This window comes from Sinohyriopsis cumingii, chromosome 15 (genome assembly GCF_028554795.1).
Source record: "Sinohyriopsis cumingii isolate HCF-2022 chromosome 15, ASM2855479v2, whole genome shotgun sequence".
NCBI lineage: Eukaryota > Metazoa > Mollusca > Bivalvia > Unionida > Unionidae > Sinohyriopsis > Sinohyriopsis cumingii.
In genome coordinates, this window is record NC_142975.1 from 94242785 (window position 1) to 94257799 (window position 15015).

A 15015-nucleotide genomic window follows, 5' to 3' on the forward strand; every position below is an offset into this window, starting at 1 on the left:
AATTTTCCGCAAATGACGCATATTGTTATTCAGTTCATGTATACATACTTAATCAAAGTAACAATTAATTCGATTCGATGTTCACTGGATTATATAATACACGCCCAGTCAGGAAATATTAGTATAACTTAACATAAATATTATAGAAGGGGGGGGGGGGGCTGCATGCAATCAGACAGATCAGGCAAAATGATTTACACTGCCAGATATACAGAATCTGCAACCCATCTACACAAAGCTATGAATCATAAAATTTCTCTCTAATAAAATTCTTAAAAGCAAACCATGTTCTAGTTACTGTTACAAATACATCACGAATTTGAGATGAAAATAAAACAAATATTTGCATCATGTTTGATGAATTAGCGTGGGTTATTATATCGCTGGTTCACATTTTGTTGTCTTTTTAACAATGACATTAATACAATATATTGCGTTTGCTATCGATACATTTTTGCCCTTTTAGTATAATCGGCTCTTATTGTTTTATTTTATTCCATATTTTTATCGGGACTAAGATTACCATGACGAGGTGGATATATGGGCATCGGTAGAACCTAAAACAATTAAACTAGTCGTGCGATTAAAAAAATCCCCATCTTTAATTCGGTGGTAGATTCCTCGATGAACGCGAAGTTATTGCATTTGCTTAACTAAACAACTTAGATAAGCCCTGGCTGAATTTGGAATGGATACTCTACACTTGGCAATATCTTTACTGTATAACCAGTAGGTAGCCAACGACGCAATAAAGAGGGCTGGCGATTCTGCTGCTTATTTGTAATCTTTACAAAGGAGATTGAGACGATTCATCTTGCAAACTTATTTCAGTCTGGTATCTACGGGACATGCTCATAATATAAATTCTCGCAGCACTGTATACAAGTTGTCTTTTCAAGTGTACCAATGATCATTCCAACGCTCTTTTATTATAACAAGGGAAGAGTAATCCCATCATTTGTAATATATTTAACGATGACGTGATCTCCTAGCTCCAAACCAACTGGAGGAATTGAATATCCGTAAAACGAGATATTTAAGAAACATTTCTGTAAAAAGGCGTGGATATCTGCAGTCAAAACTGAATAGATTAGAACAATTTTGTGTCAAATTAGGCATGAATCATACGTTTTAACAAAACTGTAATAAAACATGTTTTGGTTCTAAATGGACCCTTTTGCGGTATACTCAAAGTTTATATTGCTAAGGACGTCTTGTCGAAACAATCTTTTATCAATTATATGCATTCGTTCCTAACTCAAACATTACATTGGAATATCTGTAAAACAGAGTTTGGCAACACTAAAAAGATCGTGCTAATTATTTGAAATATACTATGTAAATTGGAAACCTTTTCGCTGTTAGGTTACGGTAAACAGATTCAAAATGTGGTTATTGCAATCGTGGTCGATGGAGCAGAAATGGAGAAAGCACTCACAGCCACTTTTGTAGAAAGATATTGAAACTGTCACAAAATACATTTTATCATGGTTCGATATCTACATTTGTTTCTTAATTTAATGAATGTGCGAAGTATTGCATAAAACCAGAATATAATAAGGCACATATCAGTGTTATATCATCAGTGTTGTATCATCAGTGTTATATCATGCTAAAAGGACTGGATGATCTTGGTAGAATTAAATGTGTGAGAGAAATTAACTTTATCACTTAAAATCTAGTGTTTTGTTTTCGTTTTAGATGTAGTGGTGGTAAAAAAAAAACGTGTTTAATTATTTAAAACTTAAATACTAACGTTGCATTGCTGTTTTATCCTGGCTCTAGCACCCAGTAAAGGGAGAAAATTACCCCATCATTTATCAATTGACGGTCTATAGTAAAAGTGATCACAGTCTTAGATCTTAGTTTACTTCTGAAAATCAGGAAATATGACATTCTTTGACCAACACCGAGACTAAAAAGTAGCCTGGTAATAATGAACTAGGAAAATGGACAATAATAGCCTTTAAATATTACATAATTAAAACAAAAAAGAACAACATTTTAATAGAAGTAATACATTGTCTGTGCCTTGAAAACTTTGAAGAGTGAATTCTTCTTGTAGAGGTATCAGTTGGAACTAAAAAGAATGTTTAAAAAAGGCAGTGGGTTTTACAAACGTCTAACAAGCGAAGCCAGTGTAACTCTTATATAAGGTATAGGACCCAATCATCTTCTGTGAGGTCTAACCTTACTCTGAAAAATGCTCAATCTATCACCTACTAAGAGGCAAACTTGACCTGAAAAGGTATAGAATTCACCCCTGGCCCTTTTGCCCACCTCGTCGTCAGAAAGATATATGAAAAGAAGCTTTAACCTGGGTCTAACGGTTTTGTTGATTCCCGTGCTGCGAACGTTTAGAAGCGGAAGTTGTGAACCATGAGGATGGAGTTCATTTGCATTCTAAGGTAGACCCATAACGTGGATAGGGACCGGTTGATCCGATACGCCTTGTGAGGAAACTCTAGTGATTAGCCCTCAGAATAATTCTTCGGCATCAAAGGTCTGGCTGATAAATATTTTTTGCAGTGCTCCAACAAAACCTTCGATCTCTTCAAGGCGGCATCTCTGCGGAAGTGAAGACGTTCTGCAAGAGTGCCCATGATCATTGGAGCTGGGAGCTTCGATAACGGCTTCCAACACTATATGTAACGTACCCTGATATAACGACTCATCCTTTAACCGATTAAAGTAGGCCTCCGAAAGAAGAATGATATTGGACCCTATGATAACTAGTGTTTGCACCCTGACAGGCTTGACAGACAGGTGGGCCCAGGTCCCTGCTAAAATCTCCATCTGAAAAACACCACATTACAGTGCGGGGTCGGGTTAATGGACTAGAAAGACGAGCGGCAAGTGCATCTTAAGGCTGAAACCAGGGCCCTAAGCGTAAAAAGAAAGGATAGACCACTCACTCTGCTGTCTCACCTCATCCTCGCCGAGTGAAGGAGGAAAACAAGTCCGATTCAGTTTATGCCCCGGACAACCTCTTCAAACTTGTGAGTGTCCTATCGTAAGACAGTCATGGTTCGTACTTCCTACGCTATCACTAAATTCATAAGGCAGGACGAATATAGAAACGTCAAAAGATAAGGACCAGACATAATTGGTTCTTCTTGGAACTCATATATGTCAATCAAAATAAATGTTTTCCGACTCGTCTTTCCTCTTAAGACGAGACATAACTAATGATCTCTTCGCCTTCGCTCGAGAAGGCGACTGCGATTGAAGGTACGTTATCAGGTCTCCTCTCCCGAGAGTTGAGGGTGGGGTGGGGTGGACTACCATGTTGCTTGTCTCTCTCTCTCTCTCTCTCTCTGGAGAAAGCGATTGACATTATATTTTCAAAGCAGGATGTGGAAATCATCGGCCCCCCATCTATAACGGCAACGAAGCCGGCGGAGTCAGTGATGATGTACGGCGCGCCTGGTCTGTACTTAAATGTAGCCATAGCAAAGTGATTTATGGTGTCTGGTTTGGTAAAGGAAACTTGGCCGACTAACCGCCAGATTGTACAGGCTCAACGAGGACATCGAGAAATGACGGGTGTTCACCTAATGCCTTTCCCAAGATGGATCATCAAGCCACAGCGCCCGTTCCGCATAAATAATAAGCAGGAACAGAAAAAGGGGGAAATCGGACCGAACCCTCTCCCTGGAGAAACTCCAATGAGCCTTCTGACAACCAGTGTTTAGTACACATAGCACGATTCCCAGCACTCAGTGCCCAAAGCCGAAAATTTAGACCTGTACCAATCACCATAGCGCCGTGTTATGTGCCCGGTGACAGACATTTCTCTACTGTTGCTTGAGGTATTACCTAGTGTTTGATAACTGGTGAATGGTGTTCAGTATCTGGTGACCAGTGACAAACCTTCTATGACCATGGCGTGACACATGTCCTAGTGACCGGTGACAGACTTTCAGTGACTGTCACTTTACAAAGACTTCCCGATGAGCAGTGACTACTGATCCAGTAAACTGTGTCCGCTAACCATTAGATGATGTAGGTCTTACTGCGAGACTTAATTTATCATTTAGAAACCTAATTCTGAAAAACGAGATTCTATTAAAAAACAGGTCAACTCAAACACGACTGTTCTCTTGTGTAGGAAAGCGGCACTAGCAAATGGTTTCTGTCCAATTTGTTCCTCTGGAAAGTACAAAAGATACATCCCATGAAGATCCTGAAAACTTCATTTTATGTGTATGTGATCCTATCCTTGCAGAAGCAGGACATTTTTTACAGACCAGAAAGAGCCAAGGACCCCTCTCTTACTGGAGCTGGCTGACAACTTGTATAAATCTTGAAACGACAGAGACCCTCACGTGAGAGGTTCTTCCAGTGATGATAACCAAGAAGCAGGTTTGGTGAATGTTTAGCAAGTCCATATTTCATTTGGTGGAAGATGCCAAACAGAACAATCATCCCTTCATACATGCTCAATAAACGCTAAGCAACTGACATCAGTGTGTACCATGCTACCTTTTTATGGTCGCAGGTATCCCATCTAGAGTTAGATTAAATAATGAAAAGAAATAAAAGATATAAACAATGAACTGAAAAAATAATTTGGTTGGTACTAACGACATGAATACTGGTTAATTAACAGAGGGAAAAAAAAACAAATCACCAGTTTTTTAGTGAGATGATCATTGCCTATAAATTCAACGAAAAGAAAGCAAGTTATATTAAAGTTATGCATTGACTGGAGTGAGCATAAATATAACACACAAAAAGATAACAGTTGAAATACTTGTTGGAAGTTGACTAAGTTATCAGACTGAGATCATGTTGCTCTTTGTTCGAGACCTCTTAATAGTTGAAGAAAATAATTTCCTTGGACTTGGGAAAGAATGCTTGGAAAAGAAATAGCAATGCAAAATTCGCAGGTTATGCATTACTGCTATTGAATATGGAGATGTAATGTACATTGTGTTTAGCCCGTATCCATGATTGAGTGTTGAGTTCTGACCTAAGTGACTCATCATTTGTTTCATTCAAGATGTTTACTGGAATTAGAGTTTGCCTTTATAATGACCTTAGAAGTCTCTGGAACAAACTTGTTGACAATATTTGATGGAATTTTTCCATTAGAAAAAACCCACATCAAAGGTATTTTTGCTAGGTTATGGGTTAGGTAGCATTCTTTATATAAAAGACTAGATTAACAATTATTTATTCCCGTTTTAATATCTGTCTGTGAAATCAGTTTTGGTTAAGATATAATTTGAGCAGAATAATTTATTTAAATTATTAACTGGAATTACAAAGTGTTCATTGACATTGTAGAAAATGATATTATTTTGGGATTACTGAAGGCTAATTCAAGACATTCTTGATTTTATCATTGTGATACATCAAGACTATTGGTGCATCGGCACATTAAAGATTATTAGAATTTCTTTGGAGCATTCTATTTTGGACTTGTAATAGAACATCTACAATTACTTGGGATCTAATTCAGGATACTGTATGTTCCTCTTAAATTTTCATTTTTTAACTTAAAGAAACCAATTGTTAAATTTTGCTAAACTTGTTGGTGATACTTTTGGTAACTTAGTTTAAGACTAAAGAGTCATAAAAAGGGCTATGTTTGGATTGCTGAATATGAAGTTGATATAATTGTTTTTTCTTTATACTTTAAACAATGAACCAATGACAATATGCTAAAGTTTGGACATATCAATCGACCTGGCTAAATCCAAGAATGCTTCCAACTGCTGACAGTTTAACTCTTAAATGGTCATTGAACTATACCCCTGACTTGGATGTCAGGATATATACAGACAGGCTTTATCTCAGATAAGGATGTCAGGATATATACAGACAGGCTTTATCTCAGATAAGGATGTCAGGATATATACAGACAGGCTTATCTCAGATAAGGATGTCAGGATATATACAGACAGGCTTTATCTCAGATAAGGATGTCAGGATATATACAGACAGGCTTTATCTCAGATAAGCAGCTCTTATAACCAGCTTCTTATGAAAGCTGATAGAGACACGATTATGCATATAAATCACTGGTACATATTCCTTGTGTGACAGTGTCTTTATGAAGATGAATCTCATATGGTAAGATTGTCAAGCTTGCTGAAAGACAAACTTCTGCACTGCCAATATGTCCAGTATCCATGTCTTGAAATGATTTATTACTTGTTACAGTCAAAACTCTCAATCACAAAATATTTCTAATATTGGACTACCTGTGTTTTGAGCTTTTATTAAAAGGCAATTATTCATATCACAAAAATAGATGTAAATGAACAATACACAAACTACTTCCTTGCAATACTGTATCACATAATATGTCTTAAGTGTGTTCTTCATTCAGAAAATGATGATAAATCATGTCCACGTTATGTATTTTGGGCTGGTGGCCTTGAATTATTAATAAACATCTTCTTGCCACGAATTATCTCCAAAAAATAAGATTCTACCTTTGTTCTAGACATGAATCAGCCTTTCCTGCTATATCCAGTTTCCTTTATGTCTGATAAACTCAGCCACACCAGCAACTGAATTAGCATTTACAATTTATAGACGCTCATTTAGTATTGATGTGGACCCGTTTCAATCATATACATATAAAGTTCGGACATTACAATGGCTCTAGCTGAGCTCAGTCTGGATCCTATAATGGCTAACATTTGCTCAGTCTGGATGCTATGACTCATGTTTGCTCAGTTTGAATGCTATAATGACTCAAGTTTGCTCAGTTTGAATGCTTTAATGACTCAAGTTTGCTCAGTCTGGATGATATAATGGCTCAAGTTTGTTCAGTCTGAATGCTATAATGACTCAAGTTTGTTCAGTTTGAATGCTATAATGACTCACGTTTGCTCAGTCTGAATGCTATAATGGCTCAAGTTTGCTCAGTCTGGATGCTATAATGGCTCAAGATTGCTCAGTCTGAATGCTATAATGGCTCAAGTTTGCCCAGTTTGAACACTATATGGCTCAGTTTGCTCAGTCTGAATGCTATGATGGCTCAAGTTTACTCAGTTTGAATGCTATAATGACTCAAGTTTGCTCAGTCTGGACACTACAGTGATGGCATCTTTGATCAAGTGCATACTTCATTGCTCTGCAGCTTTGTTCAGTCTGCACACTTCAATGACTCCAGCTTTGTTCAGAATGCACACTTCAATGACTCCAGTTTTTTTTCAGTTTGCACACTTCCATGACTCCAGCTTCATCCAGTCCGTACAATACAATAGCTCTAGCACTGTTCAATACAGACACTAATGGCTCTAGCTTTGTTCAGTATGGACAATAATTTTTCATGTTTGATTAAAATGTAACTGATTTTCTGTTACCAAATGTTATATTGTGTACACTGGAAAAGATGACAATAGGGAGTGGCACAGTTCCTACAGTAAGTGCTGCTTTAGAGCTGGATATGATCCCGTTGATTCTACTTTACTTTTCTTGTATAATGCCTATCAAGACAAACAAACATTCTTTTATTATACTTTCATTCCAACATTTTGATCATATTTTTGCATTATAGTACTTGTCAAGTGTTCCGTGGAACCTTGTATCACACATGTGCACATGCCATGTTTTATCCACACCTCTTGTATCAGACTTCCAAAACATTAAAACAAAACTTTGACATTGTGGTCTGAAAGTGGTACCTTTTTCACAAAATGCAAGGCAAGCTGTTGCTGTTGTTGGGTTTAATGCCATTTTGCAGCACATGCTAGGCTATTCATGAAAGCCAGTATATTTGTTAGAGGAAGAACCCAGGAAGACCCTTGAGAGAACCACCAGTTCACATCATGAAGCTACAAACAAGCTTTCTCTCACATTTATTTGGTCAAGCCAAAACGTGAACTCATACAGGCAGAGGTGAGATGTGAGAGTGACAGGCAAGCAACTTAGACAAGTCGGCCACAAGCTGCAAGTCAATGAGAATGAAAACAACTCTTAGTCACACACAATTTTATTTGCATGAAAAAAATGATTTCATCAACCTTGACTTCATATCTCTTTCTCAAATTCTACAGATGTCATAAATTGTCATAAAAAAGTACAAAGTTTTATATATACTGTATTATATCTTCCATTTTCTGTAAATATTTTACACAGTGTACTGAGATTGACCAAAGGATGGAACATGCTGTTTTGTTATGCCATCATTATCTTGATGTCATCTAAAGGATGAAATATGCTGTTTTGTTATGCCATCATTATCTTGATGTCATCTAAAGGATGGAACATGCTGTTTTGTTATGCCATCATTATCTTGATGTCGTCTAAAGGATGCCTAATGTCAACTGGTACAATATGGAATTTTTCTTCCAGAATGCTTCGTACTTTGGGGGTAAGAAATGCTGGTAACACTGGACCAACACGGATATTCTGCACTCCAAGACTAAGCAGACTTAAGAGCACAGCAACAGCTTTTTGCTCAAACCAAGACAAAGTGATTGACAAAGGCAGACTGTTTACATCAGTGTTCAGTGCACCAGCTAATGTCTTAGCTATCAGAACAGCTCCATAACTGTCATTACACTGACCCAAATCCAAAAGCCGAGGGATTCCAGAGTCTCCTAGAAAACCAAATTCTTTATCGTTGAACCTGTACTTTGCACACCCCATTGTGAGAACAAGAGTCTCAGGAGGCAGGGATTCAGCCAAGATGGTGAAATAATTCCGCTTGTTTTCGGACCCGTCACAACCACCTATCACAAATACTCTTTTCAAGGCACCTGTCTCTACAGCTTTCAAAATCTGGAAAGGCAAAAATAAATGTCAACATCAAAGAAAAATCAAATGCAATTAACTTTTTTCTTATACCTACTATACTTCAAGTACATCTCCCTGTACATGTTTGTTGCTACATTTACAATTTGCTCTCAATAAAACTGCATTCCACCATTGATATATTTGCATATTTAAAGCTTTCAAATTCAATAGCAAATGATTATTACTACTTGTACAAAACTTCCAACTTAGTGTGCTACAAAAAGATTCCACTCAATGATGGGCTTCAAAATCATTGATCATTATCATTACAGTGTAGGCTATTCTTGGTCTGCTTTCTTACTTTTGTTCATATACCAGTTTTGTAATTGTTTTTACGATACTAGCAATGTCTTGATATAAATTTAATCATCAAAGTCTCATTTCTGTCATTAAACCTGCTAATCTGGATGTAGCAATTTGAATTATGGGGCATTTTCTCAGTCTTCTAATCTTTGGGTATAATGGATTCATTGAAGATACTAGCACATGCTGTGACATCATAGAATCTCCAAGATGCTTCTTTTACAAGAGTGGATACTCCCATCAGGAGACAGTTCGGAGTGATCGTGCAGGTGGCAGAAGTTTATATATGGCAGTCACTTACCAGGAGCATGTGCAAGTGCCTGTATTGAACTATACCAAGGGAACAAAAATGCACTTATATTAAATGGCAGTAGAGGCACTGAAACATGCTTGCACTGAAAATTTAATAAGGGCCTTTAGATGCATTTATTAGCTGAGAAAGGGCTAAAAAATGAACATAATAATATATTTATTCATGTGTAATAAAAAGAAGTGTCAGGTCATACAGATTTGCAAAGAAAAACTTTAACAAGAGGTCCATGTAAGCCTGACATAATATACTTTATGGAGATTGACCTAAGATCAAATATATCAGCAGTCAGTTAAGTAATCTGGGTTTATGAAATTAATTTAGTAAAATTAAAATTCTTCTTTTTCTCAAACATGAATAAAATGTCTTGATGCCATGATGCCCATTTTCCCGTGAAATCGACTTTTTTTAAACCATTTCATTGAAGTTGCTGTTTCAAAATTTTTTTAAATACATCGGCCTAAATGGACGGCACATGCACAACATCTATTCGATTTCAGACTCTAAGTGGTTCTTGTAAATTTGTTGAAAAGCCTTTTTATTTGTACTGACAACATACATATTTAATGGCAGATTAACATCATTTTAAGTTATCTGATAGCATTAATGCTAGATTTCTTTCTATTAAATTTTGTCAAATTTAGCAGCTATGTTGGCAAGGAAGTTGGAAAAAGAGATCGTTGACTTTAGCAAAGGTAGCCATAATTTTATGGTCGATTAATGAAAATGATACATAACATAAACACTGATAGCATCATGTACTGGACTATTCGGTCCAATTCTACTGGAACGTTTTCTGAGGCAAAGGTTGTTTAAAAATGAGCAGGCATACTGGTAAAATGTGTACAAATTAATAGATCTGAATGACAGGATGCTTCTAACTTCAGGAGAATTCTGCTGAGGAGTTTAAACTTTGTTTTATTTATAACATTGGTGGATTGGTTTCATAAGCAGAAATATCCAAGGCCTTTATTCCACAATGCACTAATATTCTGATAGAAATTGACTGTGTCATTTTGAATAGTTACCTGGCTGCAACTGATTCAGTTATTACTTAGCAAAAGTTTAAAAAAGCAAATTCGGATGGAGATATATGGACAAGTCATGGCAATCAGAGGGCAAGCACAAATGAAACCATAATATATTCATATACTTTAAGTTTGATTTTGAAAGTCAGATGCAGTTTAGCAACTTCATTCCATTGATCTGCCTTTACTTGTTATACATATGTGGTATCTGTCATTTTGGACAAAGCTGGTATCTGTCATTTTGAACACTGGTTGTATCTGTCATTTTGGACATATGTGATATCTGCCTTTACTTGTTAGACATATGTGGTATCTGTCATTTTGGACATAGGTGGTATCTGTCATTTTGGACATAGGTGGTATCTGTCATTTTGGACATAGGTTGTATCTGCCATTTTGAACATAGGTGGTATCTCATGTTGGACATATGTGGTATCCATCATTTTGGACATAGGTGGTATCTGTCATTTTGGACATAGGTGGTACCAGTCATTTTGGACATAGGTGGTATGTCATTTTGGACGTATGTGGTATCTGTCATTTTGGACATAGGTGGTATCTGTCATTTTGGACATAGGTGGTATCTGTCATTTTGGACATAGGTGGTATGCCATTTTTAATGTATGTGGTATCTGTCATTTTGGAAATATGTGGTATCTGTCATTTTGAACATAGGTGGTATGTCATTTTGGACATATGTGATATATGTCAATTTGGACATAGGTGGTATGCCATTTTGGACATATGTGATATCTGTCATTTCAGACATAAGTAGTACAATATATACAGACATATTAGACATTTGTTATTTAGACAACCTTTTCACTTTGCCCAAGAATGGCTTCCCATCCAAACCCAACCATGAGTTGTCTGTCATTTATCCGATCTATCTTCTCCCGAGTGAATCCCTCGAGTCTCTGTGCATGTTCAATTATCTGACTCATGCCTTTTGGGGTGTTTATATCCACGTGCTTGACACCAGGTACCCCACACTCATTTAGTGTGTACAGCCGATCATTGTAGGACTTGAGCGGTTCTATCACACAGTTTGTAGTGACAACAACAGGACCAGGGAATAAGCTAAAGTCTGTCTTCTGGACCTGCCAAGCCCCTCCGAAATGTCCAGCCAAACTCTATGAATGAAAGAAATACAAACTGTAATGACTACATTAATAACATGAATGAAATGAACGACAATGTATATAAGCTGTAGAAAAAAATGCAAAAGAAACCAGTCTTCTATTTGTGGATAATTAAATGGACTGTATAATAAAAATTATAAGATATCTTGAATTCAGTGCTTTCCCTATAAGGTAAGACTAACAGCTGCCTCGCCTGGTGCTCAGCATTAAGAGGTTAGTGTTAGGACTGGTCGGCCTGGTGTCAGAATAATGTGACTGGATGGGACATCATGCTACATGTCTGCAGCATGACAACTCAATGCTAGACATCACTATAGACTGCCACACAGCAGACATCGTAGCGATGTGACTGAAAAATTGTTAAAGCTACGTTAAAAATCCAAATCACACACACTCTATAAGGTAAGCATTTGAGATATACAGGAATAATTTAGTGAAAGCTATTTACAGGGCTAAGGAGCTGGAAATAAAGGACTCTCTCTCATACATATACACAAAGAAGAAATGCACACATTGCAATAACAAACCTTTTCATTAAAAAACATTAGTAACAGTCCTAAAAATGAATGACAACTTGATACCAATTTATTCCATAACTATCAACACTGCATATAATTTGATGACCCTTAACACATTATTATATATCGATTTACTCCATGATTCTCAATATATTAATAAATACCAATTTATCACATGACTCTTAACACATTATTATATATCGATTTACTCCATGATTCTCAATATATTAATAAATACCAATTTATCACATGACTCTCAACACATTATTATATACGTATTTATTCTATAATTCTCAACACATTAATATACACTGATTTATCCCATCATTTTCAGCACATTAATTCATAAAATTTGACAACTCTCAACACATTAATATAATCCATTTGGGGATTTTAAAAATATTAAACTTTACAAAGAAAGTTGGCTTTTGATGTTTAAATAACATGAACTATGACCTCCAAAGTTATTGATGGCATAAACTTGAACAATCTTTTCACTCTGAGCTTAAACTGGTGTAAAATCTTTTTTATTTACAATTAGTTCATATACAATTCAAGTATTCATGAAATGTAAACAAACAAGGCACTGTAAAATACATTTCCCAAGTAAAATGGCAACATCTGTAATCCTCGTTTAAGCTTTGCAAAGCCACATCGATCCTTTCAGTAATCAAGTAAAAATGTATGTCAATAGTGAAATTGTTGCTAAACTGTGAGTGGTAAGTGACCAAGTAAAAAACACAAGCTCGTGTTAGTATACTTGTAATTGATAATGATTTTGATTTATACACCTAAATTCTAACACCTGAAGATGAACTCTTCCCTCTCTATTTCCTCTGGACACAAACAGCTTCCCAACTGCAAATACATAGCTAGTTTATCCGTTTATCTCTGAAGTTCAATAGCTTCTGCTCCAATTTACTTTTTTTCTTCAAATGCATTTGTAAATGAATTCTGCTTCTTGACCTTGCTTATCTTAAAAACACTGACAATGTCAGTGCTTTGTTAAAGCCTCTTTTGTATATATATTTTTGAGAACCCCAACCTACTCCATGGTGTATTTCCTATTACATTGGTCTAAGCCTCAAAACCAGACGCTTCAGACAGCTTGGGCTCGTTAACCTTGGGTGGTCTAACAACTAGGAGAAGGTAAACTCTGATTTCAAACCTTCGCTGCCTTGTGACTATAACCTCTCATGGGAAAGGCTAAAGGTGTAAACCCCAACAAAAAATCTGTAGACGAAGTCCCTAAGGTGAATCTGAACTTTATTCCCTCTCATGGGCAACAGCTGATTCTCCATTATCACCCTGCCCAGGCTTGCGCCCTGGAGAGGACACTCCAGCTTTGCTCCACAGTATCGACACAACATGGGAAGCAGCAGTTTACTAGTTATGTCACTGCTCAATAGGTGTAGATTCCGATGCCAGTGGTTGCTTCCGGTGGTGGGAAAGATCAACAGGTCTCACTGGACAGCTACTGCCCACCTCAAGCTGGGCAGCACCCAGACAATAAGGTGCCATCCCACCACAGGTCATCTGTCTTGCTGGGTGCGTAAGGCTGAAGGTACGCGAGTACCTGACAAGTGGACTGCAACTACTGCACCAAGAAATAGCAAAAGAAAACCAATAAGGAAACCTCCTATCCTCAAGCTAGGTACGTGGAATGTCCGGACCATGCTGACTGGGCTCTCAGATGATCTTGAGACAATCAGAGATGTTCAAAAGACATAAGTCATCAGCGACGAACTTGCAAGTCTCCAGGTTGGCATCACCTCACTACAGGAGACATGACTACCAAATTATGGGTCGCTCAGAGAAAAGAACTGCACATTCTTCTGGCAAGGAAAGAGCGCCGACAAAGCCAGAAAGTTTGGTGTTGGATTCACCATCAGGAACACTCTGCTGAGGAAGATAGAATCCTGTAAAGTAAAACGGAAGACTGCTAATCCCTCTGACTCCACACCACAACCAGGTCTGTAAACCTGATCAGCGTTTATGCTCCCACACTAAGCGCCATCGCAGATACCAAGGATGAGTTATACAATGAGTTATACTCACTCATCGACAACTGGACACACTCTAAAATGTAACTGCCATTTCATGCGCATTGTAGCAACTCACTCATCGACAAAAAAGAGAACTTGATATTACTGGGCGACTTCAATGCTAGAGTTGGTGCCTACCATGACTCTTGGCCTTCCTGTCTTGGCAAGTTTGGTGTTGGAAAGATGAATGAGAATGGGCAGCGTCTCCTAGAAATGTGCTCATACCATGAACTCAGCATCACCAATTCATTCTTTCAGAAAAAGCCACAGCATAAAATGTCTTGGAGGCATCCCCAGTCCAAACACTGACACCAGTTGGACTTGATCATTATAAGACGGTCTGCCATGAAGGGCGTGCTTCTTAATTGTACCTACCACATTGCTGACTGACACCGACCACTCGCTGGTATGCTGCAAAATGAAGTTTCAACCAAAGATCCACCACTCTAGACAAGACAGTAAACCACGCATTGATGTGAGCAAAATGTCATATCCAGACAAGGCTGAAGTATTCACCTATGCCCTCTTCAAGAAGTTTGATTCAGAACCCCCAACAGCAGTGCCAAAGAGAGATGGAATCACATCAGAGAGACTGTGTACAACACAGCCACAGCGATCATTGTTAAGAAGCAATCAAAGAATAATGACTGGTTTGAGGCTAACTGTCACACTCATGTCAGCCAAAGAAGAGCGCCACAGTGCTCACTTTCAATACAAACGATCCCCTGCCAGAAGACACTACAGGCATACAGGTCTACCAGAAGCAAAGTGCAGAGGTTAGCATGGCAGTGCGCCAATGAATATTGGCTTCAGCTCTGTGAGAGCATCCAGCCAGCAGCAGATATTGGAAACATCAGAGTCATGTATGATGGCATAAAGAAAGCAATGGGTCCCACAAAGAATTTAGTG

At 37.6% G+C, this 15015-nt stretch overlaps 1 protein-coding gene across 1 annotated transcript in view; it reads right to left on the reverse strand.

Moving 5' to 3' along the window:
* Positions 1–7936: 7936 nt before the first annotated feature.
* LOC149782338 (uncharacterized) overlaps positions 7937–15015 on the reverse strand; it is a 55544-nt gene continuing 48465 nt past the window's right edge. The window contains exons 7-8 of the mRNA XM_089933717.1: positions 11220–11534; positions 7937–8745 (exon numbers count right to left, since the gene is read on the reverse strand). Of these exons, the coding sequence (XP_089789843.1) occupies positions 8242–8745; positions 11220–11534 (819 nt within the window). The 3' untranslated portion in view covers positions 7937–8241. The remainder of the gene's footprint in view (positions 8746–11219; positions 11535–15015) is intronic.